This window comes from Panthera tigris, chromosome B2 (genome assembly GCF_018350195.1).
Source record: "Panthera tigris isolate Pti1 chromosome B2, P.tigris_Pti1_mat1.1, whole genome shotgun sequence".
Lineage (NCBI taxonomy): Eukaryota > Metazoa > Chordata > Mammalia > Carnivora > Felidae > Panthera > Panthera tigris.
Window position 1 is genome coordinate 52,424,889 of NC_056664.1, and position 20,976 is coordinate 52,445,864.

The window sequence follows — 20,976 nt, forward strand, 5'->3', positions numbered from 1 at the left end:
ACTATAACACCTTCCACAAACTTTTTGGTCATCATTCCAAGACACGATCTCTGATCTCTGTCTCTGTCTCTCTCCCCCTCCTCCTCCTCCCCCTCCTCCTCCTCCCCCTCCTCCTCCTCCCCCTCGTCCTCCTCCTCCTCCCCCTCCTCCCCCTCGTCGTCCTCCTCCCCCTTGTCCTCCTCCTCCTCCTCCCCCTCCTCCTCCTCCCCCTCCCCCTCCTCCTCCCCCTCCCCCTCTTCCTCCCCCTCCCCCTCCCCCTCCCTACCTCCTTCTTCCTTTCCCTATCTTCCCTCTTTGGATTCTCAAAACATTCCCAAACATATATAGTGTGTACTGTTCTATTCTTCCTTAATATACTGTAAACTTCTTGAACAAATCAGCTTTGGCATTTCTTTTTTCTTTTTTACTTACTATGATAAAGCACCCAGCACAGTACCTGATACTTAGCAAATAACCAATAATATCATAAGGATTTAAAATTTTTAAACATATTTTTGAGCACCTAAATCATGGATCTATTCATAAAGTTTTTATTGTTCAGTTAACATGTGTAGGTATAAATGCTGGAGAATGGATATAAAGATGAATGAAACAGTCTCTGCTCTTGATTAGCTGAAAATATAGTAGAGCAAAATTGACATTTAGCCAAGTCATTTAATTTAGTCCAGCTGATTAAATATATAGATAGAAAGATAGATATTTAGATACGTTGATTGATGACATTTAGACAGGATTACAGATTACTTCAAGGTATATAATTATCAATGTAATAGAACTAATTATATGAGAACAGCATTAATTCACATCCATCCTATTCATGCAACCCAGCATATGCTAGCCAAAAGTAATAGAAAAGAAGACCTCTGTTCTAGTAAAGGAGTCTGATTTATATAATTATAAAATCCATTGTGAGCTGTTATTTGCGAAATGTGCAAAATGCTATAGTAGTGTATTTTTTTTTTTTTACTGTAGGATTCTATTTATTTATTTTTTTTCAATATATGAAGTTTATTGTCAAATTGGTTTCCATACAACACCCAGTGTTCATCCCAAAATGTGCCCTCCTCAATACCCATCACCCACCCTCCCCTCCCTCCCACCCCCCATCAACCCTCAGTTTGTTCTCAGTTTTTAAGAGTCTCTTATGCTTTGGCTCTCTCCCACTCTAACCTCTTTTTTTTTTTTTTTCCTTCCCCTCCCCCATGGGTTTCTGTTACGTTTCTCAGGATCCACATAAGAGTGAAACCATATGGTATCTGTCTTTCTCTGTATGGCTTATTTCACTTAGCATCACACTCTCCAGTTCCATCCACGTTGCTACAAAGGGCCATATTTCATTCTTTCTCATTGCCACGTAGTATTCCATTGTGTATATAAACCACAATTTCTTTATCCATTCATCAGTTGATGGACATTTAGACTCTTTCCATAATTTGGCTATTGTTGAGAGTGCTGCTATAAACATTGGGGTACAAGTGCCCCGATGCATCAGTACTCCTGTATCCCTTGGGTAAATTCCTAGCAGTGCTATTGCTGGGTCATAGGGTAGGTCTATTTTTAATTTTCTGAGGAACCCCCACACTGTTTTCCAGAGTGGCTGCACCAGTTTGCATTCCCACCAACAGTGCAAGAGGGTTCCCATTTCTCCACATCCTCTCCAGCATCTATAGTCTCCTGATTTGTTCATTTTGGCCACTCTGACTGGCGTGAGGTGATATCTGAGTGTGGTTTTGATTTGTATTCCCCTGATAAGGAGCGACGTTGAACATCTTTTCATGTGCCTATTGGCCATCCGGATGTCTTCTTTAGAGAAGTGTCTATTCATGTTTTCTGCCCATTTCTTCACTGGGTTATTTGTTTTTCGGGTGTGGAGTTTGGTGAGCTCTTTATAGATTTTGGATGCTAGCCCTTTGTCCGATATGTCATTTGCAAATATCTTTTCCCATTCCGTTGGTTGCCTTTTAGTTTTGTTGGTTGTTTCCTTTGGTGTGCAGAAGCTTTTTATCTTCATAAGGTCCCAGTAATTCATTTTTGCTTTTAATTCCCTTGCCTTTGGGGATGTGTAGAGTAAGAGATTGCTACGGCTGAGGTCAGAGAGGTCTTTTCCTGCTTTCTCCTCTAGGGTTTTGATGGTTTCCTGTCTCACATTCAGGTCCTTTATCCATTTTGAATTTATTTTTGTGAATGGTGTGAGAAAGTGGTCTAGTTTCAACCTTCTGCATGTTGCTGTCCAGTTCTCCCAGCACCATTTGTTAAAGAGACTGTCTTTTTTCCATTGGATGTTCTTTCCTGCTTTGTCAAAGATGAGTTGGGCATACGTTTGTGGGTCTAGTTCTGGGGTTTCTGTTCTATTCCATTTGTCTATGTGTCTGTTTTTGTGCCAATACCATGCTGTCTTGATGATTACAGCTTTGTAGTAGAGGCTAAAGTCTGGGATTGTGATGCCTCCTGCTTTGGTCTTCTTCTTCAAAATTACTTTGGCTATTCGGGGCCTTATGTGGTTCCATATGAATTTCAGGATTGCTTGTTCTAGTTTCGAGAAGAATGCTGGTGCAATTTTGATTGAGATTGCGTTGAATGTGTAGATAGCTTTGGGTAGTATTGACATTTTGACAATATTTATTCTTCCAATCCATGAGCAGGGAATGTCTTTCCATTTCTTTATATCTTCTTCAATTACCTTCATAAGCTTTCTATAGTTTTCAGCATACAGATCTTTTACATCTTTGGTTAGATTTATTCCTAGGTATTGTATGCTTCTTGGTGCAATTGTGAATGGGATCAGTTTCTTTATTTGTCTTTCTGTTGCTTCATTGTTAGTGTATAAGAATGCAACTGATTTCTGTACATTGATTTTGTATCCTGCAACTTTGCTGAATTTATGTATCAGTTCTAGCAGACTTTTGGTGGAGTCTATTGGATTTTCCATGTATAATATCATGTCATCTGCAGAAAAGCGAAAGCTTGACTTCATCTTTGCCAATTTGGATGCCTTTGATTTCCTTTTGTTGTCTGATTGCTGATGCTAGAACTTCCAACACTATGTTAAACAACAGCGGTGAGAGTGGGCATCCCTGTCGTCTTCCTGATCTCAGGGAAAAAGCTCTCAGTTTTTCCCCATTGAGGATGATGTTAGTGTGGGCTTTTCATAAATGGCTTTTATGATGTTTAAGTATGTTCCTTCTATCCAGACTTTCTCAAGGGTTTTTATTAAGAAAGGGTGCTGGATTTTGTCAAAGGCCTTTTCTGCATCGATTGACAGGATCATATGGTTCTTCTCTTTTCTTTTATTAACGTGATGTATCACGTTGATTGATTTGCGAATGTTGAACCAGCCCTGCATCCCAGGAATGAATCCCACTTGATCATGGTGAATAATTCTTTTTATATGCTGTTGAATTCGATTTGCTAGTATCTTATTGAGAATTTTTGCATCCCTATTCATCAGGGATATTGGCCTGTAGTTCTCTTTTTTTACTGGGTCTCTGTCTGGTTTGGGAATCAAAGTAATACTGGCTTCATAGAATGAGTCTGGAAGTTTTCCTTCCCTTTCTATTTCTTGGAATAGCTTGAGAAGGATAGGTATGATCTCTGCTTTAAACGTCTGGTAGAACTCCCCTGGGAAGCCATCTGGTCCTGGACTCTTATTTGTTGGGAGATTTTTGATAACCGATTCAATTTCTTCACTGGTTATGGGTCCGTCAAGCTTTCTATTTCCTCCTGATTGAGTTTTGGAAGAGTGTGGGTATTTAGGAATTTGTCCATTTCTTCCAGGTTGTCCAATTTGTTGGCATATAATTTTTCATAGTATTCCCTGATAATTGTTTGTATCTCTGAGGGATTGGTTGTAATAATTCCATTTTCATTCATGATTTTATCTATTTGGGTCATCTCCCTTTTTTTTTTGAGAAGCCTGGCTAGAGGTTTGTCAATTTTGTTTATTTTTTCAAAAAAACAACTCTTGGTTTTGTTGATCTGCTCTACCGTTTTTTTAGATTCTATATTGTTTATTTCTGCTCTGATCTTTATTATTTCTCTTCTTCTGCTGGGTTTAGGCTGCCTTTGCTGTTCTGCTTCTGTTTCCTTTAGGTGTGCTGTTAGATTTTGTATTTGGGATTTTTCTTGTTTCTTGAGATAGGCCTGGATTGCGATGTATTTTCCTCTCAGGACTGCCTTTGCTGCATCCCAAAGCATCTGGATTGTTGTATTTTCATTTTTGTTTGTTTCCATATATATTTTAATTTCTTCTCTAATTGCCTGGTTGACCCACTCATTCGTTAGTAGGGTGTTCTTTAACCTCCATACTTTTGGAGGTTTTCCAGACTTTTTCCTGTGGTTGATTGCAAGCTTCATAGCATTGTGGTCTGAAAGTATGCATGGTATAATTTCAATTCTTGTAAACTTATGAAGGGCTGTTTTGTGACCCAGCATATGATCTATCTTGAAGAATGTTCCATGTGCACTCGAGAAGAAAGTATATTCTGTTGCTTTGGGATGCAGAGTTCTAAATATATCTGTCAAGTCCATCTGATCCAATGTAGCATTCAGGGCCCTTGTTTCTTTATTGACCATGTGTCTAGATGATCTATCCATTTCTGTAAGTGGAGTGTTAAAGTCCCCTGCAATTACCACATTCTTATCAATAAGGTTGCTTATGTTTATGAGTAGTTGTTTTATATATTTGGGGGCTCCGGTATTTGGCACATAGACATTTATAATTGTTAGCTCTTCCTGATGGATAGACCCTGTAATTATTATATAATGCCCTTCTTCATCTCTTGTTACAGCCTTTAATTTAAAGTCTAGTTTGTCTGATATAAGTATGGCTACTCCAGCTTTCTTTTGGCTTCCAGTAGCATGATAAATAGTTCTCCATCCCCTCACTCTCAATCTAAAGGTGTCCTCAGATCTAAAATGAGTCTCTTGTAGACAGCAAATAGATGGGTCTTGTTTTTTATCCATTCTGATATCCTATGTCTTTTGGTTGGCGCATTTAATCCATTTACATTCAGTGTTATTATAGAAAGATATGGGTTTAGAGTCATTGTGATGTCTGTATGTTTTATGCTTGTAGTGATGTCTCTGGTACTTTGTCTCACAGGATCCCCCTTAGGATCTCTTGTAGGGCTGGTTTCGTGGTGACAAATTCCTTCAGTTTTTGTTTGTTTGGGAAGACCTTTATCTCTCCTTCTATTCTAAATGACAGACTTGCTGGATAAAGGATTCTGGGCTGCATATTTTTTCTGTTTAGCACACTGAAGATCCCGTACCAATCCTTTCTGGCCTGCCAAGTTTCAAAAGAGAGATCAGTCACGAGTCTTATAGGTCTCCCTTTATATGTGAGGGCACGTTTATCCCTTGCTGCTTTCAGAATTTTCTCTTTATCCTTGTATTTTGCCAGTTTCACTATGATATGTCATGCAGAAGATCGATTCAAGGTATGTCTGAAGGGAGTTCTCTGTGCCTCTTGGATTTCAATGCCTTTTTCCTTCCCCAGTCCAGGGAAGTTCTCAGCTATTATTTCTTCAAGTACCCCTTCAGCACCTTTCCCTCTCTCTTCCTCCTCTGGGATACCAATTATGCGTATATTATTTCTTTTTAGTGTATCCCTTAGTTCTCTAATTTTCCCCTCATACTCCTGGATTTTTTTATCTCTCTTTTTCTCAGCTTCCTCTTTTTCCATAACTTTATCTTCTAGTTCACCTATTCTCTCCTCTGCCTCTTCAATCTGAGCCGTCCTGGTTTCCATTTTGTTTTGCATTTCATTTAAAGCGTTTTTCAGCTCCTCGTGACTGTTCCTTAGTCCCTTGATCTCTGTAGCAAGAGATTCTCTGCTGTCCTCTATACTGTTTTCAAGCCCAGCGATTAATTTTATGACTATTATTCTAAATTCACTTTCTGTTATATTATTGAAATCCTTTTTGATCAGTTCATTAGCTGTTGTTATTTCCTGGAGATTCTTCTGAGGGGAATTCTTCCGTTTGGTCATTTTGGATAGTCCCTGGAGTGGTGAGGACCTGCAGGGCACTTCCCCTGTGTTGTGGTGTATAACTGGAGTTGGTGGGCGGGGCCGCAGTCAGACCTGATGTCTGCCCCCAGCCCACCGCTGGGGCCACAGTCGGACTGGTGGGTGCCTTCTCTTCCCCTCTCCTAGGGGTGGGATTCACTGTGGGGTGGTGTGGCCCGTCTGGGCTACTTGCACACTGCCAGGCTTGTGGTGCTGGGGATCTGGCGTTTTAGCTGGGGTGGGTAGGCAAGGTGCACGGGGCAGGCTTGCTCGCTTCTCCTTAGGTGATCCACTTCAGGAGGGGCCCTCTGGCAGCGGGAGGGAGTCAGATCTGCTGCCGGAGGTTTGGCTCCGCAGAAGCACAGAGTTGGGTGTTTGTGCGGAGGAGGGAGCAAGTTCCCTGGCAGGAACTGGTTCCCTTTGGGATTTTGGCTGGGGGATGGGTGAGGGAGATGGTGCTGATGAGCGCCTTTGTTCCCCGCCAAACTGAGCTCTGTCATCCGGGGGCTCAGCAACTCTCCCTCCCTTTGTCCTCCAGCCTTCCCGCTTTCCGAGCAGAGCTGTTAACTTATGTCCTCCCAGACAGACACTAAGTCGCGCTTGCTGTCAGAACACACTCCATCCGGCCCCTCCGCTTTTTCCAGCCAGACTTGGGGGCTCTGCTTGGCCGGCGAGCCACGCTTCCACCCCAGCTCCCTCCCGCCAGTCCGTGGAGCGCGCACCGCCTCGCTGCCCTTCCTACCCTCTTCCATGGGCCTCTTGTCTGAGCTTGGCTCTGGAGATTCCGTTCTGCTAATCCTCTGGCGGTTTTCTGGGTTATTTAGGCAGGTGTAGGTGGAATCTAAGTGATCAGCAGGACGCGTGGTGAGCCCAGCGTCCTCCTATGCTGCCATCTTCCCTTTTCCTCTGTAGGATTCTATCATAGTAGTGTATTTTTTAAAACACATGCAGTACAGAGGCTGGCTCCAAATAGTGCTTATAAGGATGGCCTAGCAGGTTTTAAGTAAACGTGTTCATATCATGAAATTGATTCTATTACCTTTATCTTGCATAAATATGATGCATTTGTAGAAACTAAGGCTGTGAGGTCTTATACCTTTTATAAGGTATAAGAAAATTAATTTAATGAACCAAAATTTAACATTCTTTTATTTTTAGACCAAAATGCCACAGGGAAAAAGGTTACTTTGGGAAGAATTGTAGGGTCAAGGATTTTTTTGTTTTTTATTGTGGAGACCTACTTGAAGTGCCTTAGAGGAAGATAAGACTTTTTAGAAATAGTATACTTCTGAAAGCCTATGTTAAGCTGACTTGGAGTCTCCTATTGAAGTTGTTTTTCTTATCTTTTTTGTGTAAATTTCATATAATTATGACTTCATTTGAACTGTCCAGTAAAACATGTATTCTCAGTGAGGGATATAACCCCCAAGGGCTGAAAAGGCTTGTTAAGGGAAACATAAAAATATTTTTAAAAGACAGAGAAACACTGAGTGTATTTCTAGGAGAAGATGGAAATCCATAAAAATTTATGCAAGGGAAATAATGTGTTGCCTTATAAGTATTAAGTTACACACAATTTCTACCAGTCGTCATGTAATGTAATGAAAAACAAAATGTAATGAAAAACAAAAATAAATGATGAAGACAAAATGTCATTAAAAGAGATTGAGCATTACCATTATGTGGTTACATAAACTATAATCAGTGTTTTTAATTCAAAAATTTTAAAAAAATTTTTCAGTTTATTTATTTTGAGAGTGAGATAGTGTGAACAGGGGAGGGGCAGAAAGAGAGGGAGAGAGAGAGAGCAGGCTCTGCACTCTCAGCCCAGAGCCCAATGCACCACTGGAACCCATGAACCGTGAGATCATGACCTGAGCCAAAATTAAGATTTGGATGCTTAACCAACTGAGCCACCCAGGCACCCCTTATTTCAGTTTTTAAAAACTTGGGTTCATTTGTAATAGCTCTCTTGAAAATTTTAATGGTTTGTGAAAGACAATAGATACAAGAATATTTATAAAAGATAAGTCTATATGCTATATTTATTTATTCATTTATTTTATTTATTTTGAGAGAGAGTGTGCACTCGGACATGGACAAGTGGGAAGGGGCAGAGAGAGCAGGAGAGTGAGAGTCCCAAGCAGGCTCCCCACTGTCAGCTTAGAGCCCAAGGTAGGGCTCCATCTCATTAACCCCATGAGATCAAATCTGAATCCAATGCCTAACCAATGGAGCCACCCAGGCCAGTTATTAAGATTAAATTATTTAAGTTTTGGTCTCTCTCTCTCTCTCTCTTTTTTTTTAATTTTAACTTTATAGAAGAATCAGCACTGTCTTTACATTTGGCTTCACAGTCAAATATCACACAGTGGTTCCATCAGAAAAACACATCATTAATGGTTAGAAAAAAGATTGACTGTGTCACAGCAGCACATATCTGCCAGGAGTCGGAACATTGCACTCTGTTGTATGAAAATTTTAAGAAAACCTGTGGGAGAGAATCAGAACAATGCAAGACCCTTGATGGAGGCTACACGTGTGCAGCATTAGGAGAAAGTCTGAAAGAAACAATCTTGTGGAATTGTCATTGCAACAACCCTTCAAAAGTAGAGTGTATTGAAATTTGGAAAAGTTTGTTTGAAGATATTTGTATACAAGATGTTCACATGAATCAAGTTCCAGCCTACAGTGATGACTATGAAGAGGGATTCAGCCAGGAAATTGTTTCAGGTTGGTACACACAAGAAGAATTTAGGAACATTAAGTATGTAATCACGAATATGAATTAGGTAAAGAATATTTAATTTCTAATTCCAACTTTGTCATTTATGCCTGTTTCTCTTTGACGATTAATTTTTTTTAAAAAAATGATGCCATGAATATGTCCAAAGGGATTATGAAGAAAGAGGCAAATGCTAAAAGGTTTTAGCATCATCTTTTTTAAAGTTTGTTTGTCTGTTTATTTACAGTGAGTGAGAGAGAGACAGACAGACAGACAGATAGGCAGGCAGAGAGAGAATTCCAAGTAGGCTCCATAGTCAGTGCAGAGCCTGGCACTGGGCCGAATCCTACCAACCATGAGATCATGACCTGAGCTGAAATCATTAGTTGGTTGCTTAACCAACTGAGCCACCCAGATGCCCCAACAAAATGTTAATTGTATTCATCCATCCATTCATTTATGCATGCATTACACATTCATTAAACAAATACTCACGAGATATTTATAATGTGCTATGTCCTGTGCAGCAGGATTAAAAAAAAAAAAAAAAGCAATAACAAAATAAAACACTTGTCCTTCATTCAAGGAGCTTATTATTTTTTAGGGGATTTGAAAAATAAATAGACAAAATGTGGTAAGTAATATTATGTATTTATTTAATAGATATTTCTTTTGTGTTCCTACTATGCCTAGGCCTGGGACTAAAACCTGGGGGAAAGTAGTAAACAAAACAAACGGAAATCACCCCTTTCTTGAAGTTTACATTCTATATTGAGTGGTTTCTTGAATAGGCTTCCCAAGCAAAAGACTCTGAAACAGAGGTTTGCACACAAAAGATGTGTGTGGCCTGAGGGCTTGGAAACAAAAGCAACACGGAACTGAGGAAAACAGGATCAGAAGGAGGGAACAGCTGAAACTCATACAGCAGCCACAGCAAACTTACTTTATTCCATAGGAAGGTTGGACCTGGAATGGCTTTTCAGAGATGTCACCTATTGAGGCAAGGGATCTGATCCTTGAACATTTCCTGTGGGCTAGTCCTGAGATATGAGCTGTCCTCTGGGAAAATGTGTAACCTTGGCTGCGCTTTCTTCACATGAGGGCAATGCCTAGAAAATAACCAGTGTGAGTCATCACGCAACTATACTTTCAGCAGCTGGGAAAATGAGAACCTGTGTCACCAAAAAGGGTATCTTAGTATTTTTCATATTTCAAACAGTATGAATGCTAAGAGAAAATGAAGCAGAGGGAAAAAAGAGGTCTGAGTGGGTAGTTTGTAATTTTAATAGGATGGCCAGACAGTTACATCCTTAAATGAATTTTGAGCAAAGACGAAAAGAGGTAGGAAATGAGCCTTGTGGATATTTCAGGAAAGAGCAATTAGGTCAGAAGAAAAGGGGAATCAAAAGTCCTGAACTGGAAATCTGTCTGGAAGTTTGAGGAAGAGCTAAGGAGACACATAGGTAAAGGAGAGAATAAGGGAGAGAGATGTGGAAGATGATATCAGAAATAAGACAGGGGCAAGATCATGGAGGGCTTTCTAGGTTATTTCTAGGTCACTGGTTCTTTCTCTGAGTGATACAGTAAATCACTGAAGAATTTTCACAAAGGGATCGTCTTGATCTGATTTATACCTTTAAAAGGATAATTCTGGTTTTTATGTTGATCATTGACTGAAGAGAAGCAAAGACTCAAGTAGGAAGACGAGTTAGGAGGCTTGTATAATGATGCAGCAAAAAAAATGATGGACAATGGACCACTGTGGGAAGTTGTCAGATTCCAGATATATTTTGATATTAGTAAATTATGTGGAAATGCAAGAAAGAAGGGAAATGGAAGTTGATCCCAAGGTTTTTATCTTGAGTTATTAGAAGGATGTTGTCACCATTATTTTTGCTAACTACTATGAGAACAACTACAGGAAGAAGAGGTTTCAGTGAGGGACCGAGAAGTCAGATGTCAGTTTTGGACAGGTTGAGTCTGAAATGTTTATTAAGTAACCAAGTAAATACATCAAATTAGGCAGCCCCTTGTATGGAATTGATGTCTAAATTCTATGTATGGCATAAAAAGGTGAGATCTGTACAATAGGTATAAACCAGGGATGGGGTGCATCATTCACTTATAGCTGATAAATAAGACCATGGACCTAGAGGTCAACAGAGAAATTCATGCTAACTTGGACTAGGGTGGTAGCAAGGTGAGAAGATAGCAGATTCTGGATATATTTTGATATTAGTAGATGAATAAGAAAGAACATGTGTATTTTTTTTTATGTGTATGATCTTCTCTTTCAGAGATTGATCTGATTGGTACATTCTTTGATTTATGACTGTGACATATTGCCCTTTAGCTCCTCTTCAGCAATTAAGCTACTGTTTAAAATATCCTCCGGGAAAAATGTATATTCATATATGTACCATATGAAATTAGGATTTAATGTGCCCAGAATTTACCTAAATTACTCATAGCAGATAAAACAGTACACATCCATGATGGGATTTATTTTCCCATGCTAAAATAAATATTTTGTTGTGTTTCTAATAATTACCCACTTAGTGAGTATATGAGTCTGCTGGGGCCACCATAACAAAATATGACAGCCTGGGTGGGTTAAACAACAGAAACTTATTTTCTCACAGTTCTGGAGGCTGGAACTTCCAGATCACAGTCTAGCAGGGCTGGTTTGGGTGAGAGTTCTTTTCCTGGCTTCTGGACTTTGTGGTTTCTTTCTGTATCCTGACATGAGATTTGCTTAGTGTCTCTTTTTACTTGGATGATAATCCTATCAGGTCAGGGCCCCACTCTTATGACCTTGTCTAACCTGAATTACTTTGAGAGACCCCATATTCAAATAAGCCACATAGGGGGTTAGGGCTTCAACACATACATTTTGGAGGAACATAAACGTTCAGTCCATAAAAGTGAGTAAATTCAGGATTTATTTATGTTTCAATGATAAACTCTTGAAATGTGGTATGTAATCAGTGGCATCTCCATACCAATCAGTGCCAAAGCAGAGATGGAAGTCTAGCCTAGACTTTTATATCTGTTGCAAAAGCTGTATGACTCTCTGAGGTTCACTTATTGGGATTTTGCTCAATATGGAATAATGGAGCAGAAGAGGGAACATTCCAGGCTTCCTCAGTGACACAGGAGGGTGGATCTAGAAGCACTGTGATTCGTGAGCTGAGGTTTTATTGGTATAAAAAGGAGAAAGCACATATAGTGAGAACAGATGGAACAATACAAGGAGCCTGGAAAGACGCAACACAATAACAGAAGTCATTATTTTTTTTAAGTTTATTTATTTTGAGAGAGAGGAAGAGCAGGGGAAGGGAAGAGAGAAAGGGAGAGAGAAAGAATCCCAAGCAGGCTCTGCACTGACAGTGTGGAACCCCACACAGGGCTCAGACCCACAAACCATGAGATCATGACCTGAACCGAAATCAAGAGTCAGACACTAAACTGAATGAGCTACCCAGGTGCTTCTGAACTTTTATTTTAAAATGCAAATCTGACCATACTATTCCCTTATCGCTTTATGCATATGTTTATTAGTGCTCCTTATGTTTTGTTTGGATTTTTCTTTATATGTCTATATCCCATACCAAGCTGTGAATGCTTCATGATAGGGACTACACATTGGTGTCTTCAGTATAGTACCTGGTACATAGTAGGGACTCAACCAACGCTTCTTGAAAGAAAGAGTTTAGAAGTAGCTGGCCACTGAGTTGACGTCTAGCAATGCACTTCTATAACTCTATGATTATAATTCCTAGGAACTCTAAGAGATTAAGATAATCAGAGGTGGAAATCATTTTTAAATTGCGTTTCAATTTAATTAAGACCCTGCTGGGAAGAATTTTTTTGATTCAGACAATATTCCTTCTGTTCTTTTTCCCAGATCCTTTGTTTACTTCAGTGCACATGGCCTGGTCGTTAGCATTTGTTTAAATCTTCAAGTAACTGAATCCTCAGAGAGGGCTGTTTAACTCACTTGAATGATACTTTGGGGGTGGATTTTTCTTCATCTACACCTACTAATTTTGAGTATCAAGTCTTAAATAAGTGTTCCATTGGCTTGTATTTATTTTTGCTTGATTATTCATTTATAAATGTAGCCTGCATACTTCTATTAAATTAAAAAAAATCATTCACTAATGAAATGGTCTCTTTGTTTTCCTTCTAGATAACATGAAAGAGGATAATCAACCCAAGTGGAATCTGACCACTCTTCCCTATAATGGTAATGTTTAAATATTGTACTTTCCATCTGTATTTCAAATACTAGACAATATGATTTTAAGCATGGCTTCCAGCTTTCTTAAAGATATGCCAATACAAAATAAATTGTGTGGCTTTTTACTAGTCTAATATTGCAAAATGCAACAACATTTATGTTTGTTTCACTCATGTGTCAAAGCAACTTGCCTCCCCATCCATCCTCTATTTACAGTTATGCTGAGGAATACTTTACAATTAAAACTAAAAACTAGATCTGGGTTAAATTTCACTGGTATTTTGATCACATAAATTGTTTGAGGCTAACTGTTTTTGTGTGTATGTGTCTGGTGGCAGGGGGCACTCACATGTATCTGTGTTTTCCAGAACTTGAACATCTTTCTTTGCTAGAATAACTATGTATCCAGGCAGAACCTTTAGTCAATATTTTCACCCAAAATAAAAAGCAGAACAGAACGAACAAAAATCATTTTGATTTGAGCCCATGAACTCACCATAAGCTATGTACCTCACATGCAATTTCTGAAGATTTATTGTTTACATTTGAGAAACTTGGACTCAAGAATTTTTTTTTTCCACTCTGTTCTGGCTCTACACACTTCCCATCACTTCTGGATCACAATACGTATCCATTATAAATGAAGGATGATTCAAATAGCCCACTACTCAGGCCTCAGTAAATTCATACCAACTCTTCAAAACAAAACAAAACAAAACAAAACAAAACAAAACCACACACATACTGTGTGCCCAAAGTAGCACATTGTTACACCATTGTGTGTTGCTCATAGACTTCTTATAGTGTTTTGCAGGTTCTGTAGGTACAGGTTTATGTTTACTTTTCCATGACCTGGACATATCCTTGCTTTCAGGAATCAAAGGGATCCAGTCCTGTTTGGAAGTGGCAGAGGCGTGCGTAGGGGATGTGGTCTGTAACGCACAGTTGGCCCCTTACCTTAAAGCTTGCTCAGCAAATGGAAATCTATGTGATGTGAAACACTGCCAAGCAGCCATACGGTTCTTCTATCAAAGTATGCCTTTTAACATTGCCCAGATGTTGGCTTTTTGTGACTGTGCTCCATCTGATATACCTTGTCAGCAGTCCAAAGAAGCTCTTCACAGCAAGCCATGTGCTGTGAACATAGTTCCACCCCCTACTTGCCTCAATGTAATTCACAGCTGCCGAAATGATGAATTATGCAGGTGAGTAAAAACACGCATACCTTACTTTCTTATTTCGGCACCTTATTTGTTACAGTCCAGTCCTAACACTTGATCTCATTACATTAGCTACAGTTCCCACCGTCATCCAACATGATGTAAACAAAGCCAGACAATTCATATTTTTGAATCTGTGGTACATGTGTAGCATCCATTTTGAAATTCGCATGCAGAATATATTTTCAGAATAAGCAAATTCAGTATATCAAGATTTGGTAGCCATGAAATAGCATTATTAAAATTAGACATTCAAGTTAGACTAATGAATAAATAAACAGACTTACATGTCAGTTTAATTTGGTTTTTGCTATGATTACAAAAGCCTGCTAAATGTCAGAGAGTTTTGACAAGGTGACTCTTCAAACTTCAAAATTAGTCTTTCTCTCCTAGGCTGGAGATCAGGAAGGAGAAGGTAGCTTGAGCCTAGTCTGGACATCCCCAGCACATATGTACACCATGAGGTCAGAAATGTACCCATTCTCCTCTTCCCAACCTCACACCCTTGATTTCCAAAGGAGTAATGTTAGTCACTTATTTGTTTATTCAAATAAATAATTATCAAGCATCTACTTCTACTCTAGGCATCAGTGTACAAAAGACAAAAATACTTGTCCCGCGGAGCTTATATTACAGTGGGGGAAGAGAGATAATAAATAACGAAAATGTATATTATATTAAAAGGTAATGAGTATTCTGGAGATTAGCACCCCAAGAGGGAAAACAGAATAAGTGAGATTGTGAATGGGCAGAAAGAGTTGCAATGTGAACAGGGTGGTCCCAGTAAGGACCATTTTACCAGACTTAAGGAAGTGGAGGAATGAGCCTCTCTCAGCAAGCATCTGAAAACAGGGATACCAAACAGACCAGCCAGTGCTGTGGGAAAAACTGGGCCTGTTCAAAAAGCAGTGAGGGGAGAGCATGTATGGGGGGACAGCAAGATGAGCTGCAGTTAAGCATTTCACTGGATGTGGGGCAGGCCTGCCTAGGTCTCCTAGGGCCCAGAGGGATACTAAGGACTTGATTTAGACTCCCAGTAAAATGGACAGGTTCTGGAGGATTTTGAGCAGAAGTATGAATGATCTGGCTCGCTTATTACAACTTCCACTCTTGCTGCTGGTTGAGACTAGTCTGAGTCTTTCCAGGTAATTACTCCCGGGAACCATAAATCTAATTCAACACTGGATTTTTTCTTTTCCTCACTACAGTCTTCATTAACACATTTCCTTGTATATTCAAGATGAATTTATCTTTTATACGGTAAGAAATCTGCAGTTAATTGGACCTCTTTGGATGAGTAAGAAAATCCAGGAAAGAAGAATACTAAATAAATTTGATGAATCAAAATAATTTGTAACACTGCTGTTACCATGTTAAAGGAGCTTTATTTCACAACCAGCATTAAATCATATCATGTTTGGATTCGTCTTGTGCTTCTTTTTGGAATAATTCTTCATAGCGATTTGCCCAGTGCCTTCTAGCAAGGACTTTTTTGTTTAATTTCATTTAAATAAATAAAACTCCATAAACAGCAAAATCATTTAAAGGTCAAAATATACATTTAACGTAGAAGAGTAGTCTAGTGTGTGATAGCTCAGAGCAAGGATTGTCACATTTGTCACCTTGCCTTACCCATTGGCAAATGAGCTAAAAGATTTATTATCAATTTCCTGAAAGGACTGATTCTTGGCAAACTGCTTTCTTTAGCCTTTTAATTACACTCCTTTACTCTGCCATTCAAACTTTCAGAATAACTCCAGATCTCCTAAATATTTGTCGAAAAAGACAGGTGCTTTTCTGCAACACACATTCTGTAACATAAGGAGTAAATATCTAAGCAGAGTGCCAGAACATTGACATCGTTTTTTGTGTCAACTTACCACCATAGATTGCCAAAGTTTTTAAGAAAGTCTTATTTGAGGATCTCGTTTTACAAAAGTTTATCAGTTATTTTGAGGTTTATTAAGGCGATCTCTTGAGTGAATAAAAAATCCATGACAAAAAATTTTTTTACAATGCAATTTAGATTTTTTAAACTCCTATCTCAAAAGTCCTCATTCAGTGAAATATTATAGTTCATTGATTCTAAGATGTAATTTTTTACACATTTTAGTATTTCTAAAATCTTTGGAATGAGCCTTAAGCTCAAAGACAAGAAAATATTTATTAAATTAAAACAACAATTTAATTTCCAATAAGTTATTTCAGTTGTAATAAGATAATGGTATCTCCTAAAATCAGTGAAATATGGTAAAAATGTTTGATTATCCTTTTTATCATATCACAAATAGAATATTTACATCTACCTGTTAATCATCTACCTATACAAATAATGAAAACTAATAATATCTTCATAGCCAGGAAAACTTTTTTTTTAAACAATTCCTGTAAAAATATCAGATGTCTCCATGAATGGGTATCCAGCTTTACTTAATTCCAATGCCAAGATCCTAGGTATACTTCCTCATTATCTTAAAGTTATTTGCATTTAATTTTCAGAACACAATATATCTTAGCTTCCCTATCAAATTAAGTATTTTACTGGCAAGTGATGGGACTGCTGTTACAATCCTTGAGGAGCCCCATGACGGATTCTGATGTACACATTCCTGAATTCAACTCATCTGGGCATCAATCCCTTTTCAGACTGATTGGTACAAAGTTGGTAATTTTTCTCCAAAAGGACTCCTGTATTTAACCACCACTCCAAAATGCTTGGTGCACGGTCTGCAAAACTAGAGGCACTTAAAAGACGTCATCTCGTTTCCCTCCACCTTTGAATATCATGCAATTATGCAATTGCATATCTTGCAATTTTTATGATTTTTAATGTACATATATGTGTCTTTTCTTATATAATGTCTGTCTTTCATGGATTAATTCAGAGAGTAAGAACTGTTGTAGTCTAGATTTCTTTTCACCATGTGTAAATAGTCCCATAATGAATATTTTATAGAGGTGATGGAAATATGATGCAATATGAGTAGTCAAGGTGAAAAGACAAATCCTGTCATTTTCTCAAGCAAATTTTGCCTTAGGAAGATTTCTAGCATTTATGTTAACTTAATGTAATTCAGATGAAAAACTCCACATGATAAACTACCCCTTCAGTGAGAGTGTTGTCTTTTATCTGCCTTTTGTTGTTGTTGTTGTCGTTGTCGTTGTTGTTGTTGTTGTTGTTGAAGAGCCTGTACTTGGGGAGAGGAGAGCATTTGGGTTTTAAAATAAAATTTCTGTCCCCGTTCCAGATTCTTTAATAGATATTAGGTTTTGAAACTCCTTTATTTATTTGAAAAGGCCAAAGAAGGCAGTATAAAGACTATTTTTCAACTCATTTTGTCCAATAGATGTATCCTGGGGGATGAGATTATGTTTTGCCAATTACAATTTTTTTAATGTTTATTTTTTAAAGAGAGGCACAGAGTGGAGTAGGGGAGGAGGAGAGAAAGAGAGGGAGACACAGAATTGAAAGCAGCTCCAGGCTCTCAACTGTGAGCACAGAACCCAATGCAGGGCTCAAGCTCAAGAAACAGGAGATCATTACCTGAGCCAAAGTGGACCGCATAACTGACTAAGTCACCCAGGCTCCCTGTTTTGCCAATTATATATGTTTATGAGCTTACAGAAAATTATAGTACACTATAGTTTCATATGTATGATTCAAGAAAGTAGTGAAAAAAGTATTTTCTTAAAAAAATTCGACTTATTTAAAAAAAATTTTTTTTTTAACGTTTATTTATTTTTGAGACAGAGAGAGACAGAGCATGAACAGGGGAGGGGCAGAGAGAGAGGGAGACACAGAATCCGAAACAGGCTCCAGGCTCTGAGCCGTCAGCACAGAGCCCGACGCGGGGCTCGAACTCACGGACCGTGAGATCATGACCTGAGCCGAAGTCGGACGCTCAACTGACCAAGCCACCCAGGCGCCCCTCGACTTATTTTTTAAAAGCAAACCTCTACTATGTACACACTTATTTTAAGTGCCATGTAATACAAAATTTGACGTTATATTAGGTCACAAAGGCAGATGTAATACATTCCATGTGCAGAAATGATACCAACTGCATTCTCTTACATTTTGCAATGTAACCAGAAATCAATAGCAAAAATGAAAACAAAATAATTCCATTTCAAAAAATACTTTTAAACAACTGTTTGAACAAAATAATAGAAAACTGCAGTATATGAAGAAAATAAGGGTAATGAAACACTGTACATCAAAACATTTAAACCTGGAAAAGAATTTCTGTCATATAATTTTTTGCCATATTTAACTCATATAGGTAATGTGTACTAATTGTATGATTTTTTAATTTTAAGATATCCTTTAATTCAGCATTTGTGCAGAATATCACAACTGATTTTCTGAATGAAATAACTTCTATGAGTAGATAACTCCTACAACTTAAATGTAGCAAAATATATATTTAAAAATGAAAAAATGACACCTAGGTACAAATATAAATTCCTTATATTTACATGACATTTCTAGATAACCTTTAATTGAACTAAAGGAACATATTCTGCTGGCTCAAAAAATTTGTAGGATTTTTTTAAATATAAATTTTAATAGATACTAAAAATTTTTGCCATTACATTAAAAAGCTGATTCCTTTAAGGTTACTTAAAATATGAGATTATTAAAAATAGTTATGGATTTAAGCAGAGTATCACATTGTGGACAAATAAGCTCAAGATAAATGTCATTTACTCAGAAGATTTTTATGCATGTTTGATGGTGACCTATTCACAAAAGGGTAAGAAGTAATTTTAGGTGATCAATATTAAGTAGGAAGATTAATATCCTTGGTTCCACTGAGAATATATTCTTTCTGTGAACATTTTAAAAGTCAAATTGTTGTTCATTATCTAGACTTTTATTCCAAGCTACAACAGCAAGAATCAAATACATAGAAAAGTTATGAATAGATATGGTTATAATGGATTCTCAGTCATTAAATAAATTAATGTTCTTTTTTCAATTAGCTCTTGCTAGAGAAGCTCAAAATATTTTATAAGTTCTAATTAGTCTGCTTAGAAATATTAATAAAGAGTACAGTACTTCCCATCCTGTAGGAAAATTGGCTGGAAAGGTCAAGAGCCTTATATGAAATAACTTGGTAAGAGACAGTGACCAAATGTTAGCCACAAAAGCACATTCTGCTTCAAGAATATTGCGAATAAATCCACCAAGTAGTTCATACTGCTCACCATCACCCATGGAAATAAAATTAGTAATGAAAGATGATTCATCCAGGAAATCCTAAACTTAGCCTCTTTCATCACAAAAGGAAAATAATTCACAAGATTTCTCTTCTTTTACAGTCTCTTTTGGGATGCTTGAACATACCAAGTTTGTTTTCAGCTATATACCGGCATTTGGAGGGCTTTTTGTTTTATGTCAGTCTTTCATTAGGTGAGGCAGTTCCACATATTATTGTGAGATATCATTCAGATCAATTCCATTTCTTGATTCTTTCTAGGAGGCGCTATAGAACATTTCAGTGGAAATGCTGGCAGCAAGTGACTAAAAAGTGCCATGAAGATGAGTTTTGCATCAGTACCTTAAGCAAGCAGGATCTCACTTGCTCAGGGAGTGATGACTGCAAAGCAGCTTACATTGGGATCTTGGGGACAGTTCTTCAAGTGCAGTGCACCTGTAGGACCATCACACAAAGTGAAGAATCTTTGTGCAAGATTTTCCAACATATGCTTCATAGAAGATCATGTTTCAGTAAGTTCTACATAGTCAGTAAATTATACATGTTTTTTTTTTTTTTTTTGTCTATGCAGCACAAAGTACTAGTCCAGCATAGGAAATTTAACAAAGGCAGCCTTATGTTTGCTTTTCTATTTTAAAATATATTTTTTGATTGTTTTGTGTACTTGCTGTTTTATTCATTTACATGTGAGTGGTATATGTTTTTTAATGTATATGATTGGTCACTCCTAGTTTTCATTTACTGATTTTAATATCATTAGCATGAAAGGTTTCTCTTACCACATTACTGAAAATATCAGATATCTATTGTGAATAACAACCCCAAAATGTAGTGGCTTGAAATAACCATTTATTTGCTCACAGTTCTGCACAATGGGCTTAGTTGGGTGGTTCTCCTGATGGCCTTGCTTGGGGTCCACTCAAGTAGCTACTGTCATTGAGTGACTCAGCTGAGGCTGGATAGTCCAAGATGGTGTTTAGCAAGCGCTACTGGCTGGGATATATGGTTCTTCTCTTTAGCAGTCAACCCTGGAATCTTACATGTTGACAGCATACCTAGCAGCTAAGCCCCTATGTGCATATACTTATCAATTGTCTGCTTCTGTCATATTTGCTAACGTCTCATTGGACAGAGAAAATCACATGGCCAGGCTCTGAGTCACTGTGAGAGGGAACTATACAAGGATGTGTATATTTAAGGTTGGATTCATCTGAGGATCATTAATTTAATAATCTATTATATGACTGTCCCAACCTCCGTGAAATATTTACTCTTGGATTTAGTTTTTCTACTCTTGATCTTTAACATGTCTGCTGATTAACTGTAATAACAGGATGAAAACACATTTTCTAAAGGTATTATTTACTCAATTTTAGGAATAAGAAAACGGAGATTTAGGAATTTAATTTATCCAGAGTATCAGAATGGGCAGGTGGTTGACAGGGATATATATATATATATATTCCTTATAAAAAAAATCCAAGAATATGATCACATACTAAATCAAGGCTTCTCTATTATCCATCTTCTGGGTTAGTCCTTAAAATTGTTCATGTCTT

The 20,976-nt window shown here is 37.9% G+C and overlaps 1 protein-coding gene across 1 annotated transcript in view; it reads left to right on the plus strand.

Moving 5' to 3' along the window:
• The window catches only part of GFRAL (GDNF family receptor alpha like), a 65,746-nt gene that overhangs the window by 13,024 nt on the left and 31,746 nt on the right, over positions 1-20,976 (plus strand). The window contains exons 4-6 of the mRNA XM_042985301.1: positions 12,925-12,981; positions 13,850-14,180; positions 19,679-19,929. Of these exons, the coding sequence (XP_042841235.1) occupies positions 12,925-12,981; positions 13,850-14,180; positions 19,679-19,929 (639 nt within the window). The remainder of the gene's footprint in view (positions 1-12,924; positions 12,982-13,849; positions 14,181-19,678; positions 19,930-20,976) is intronic.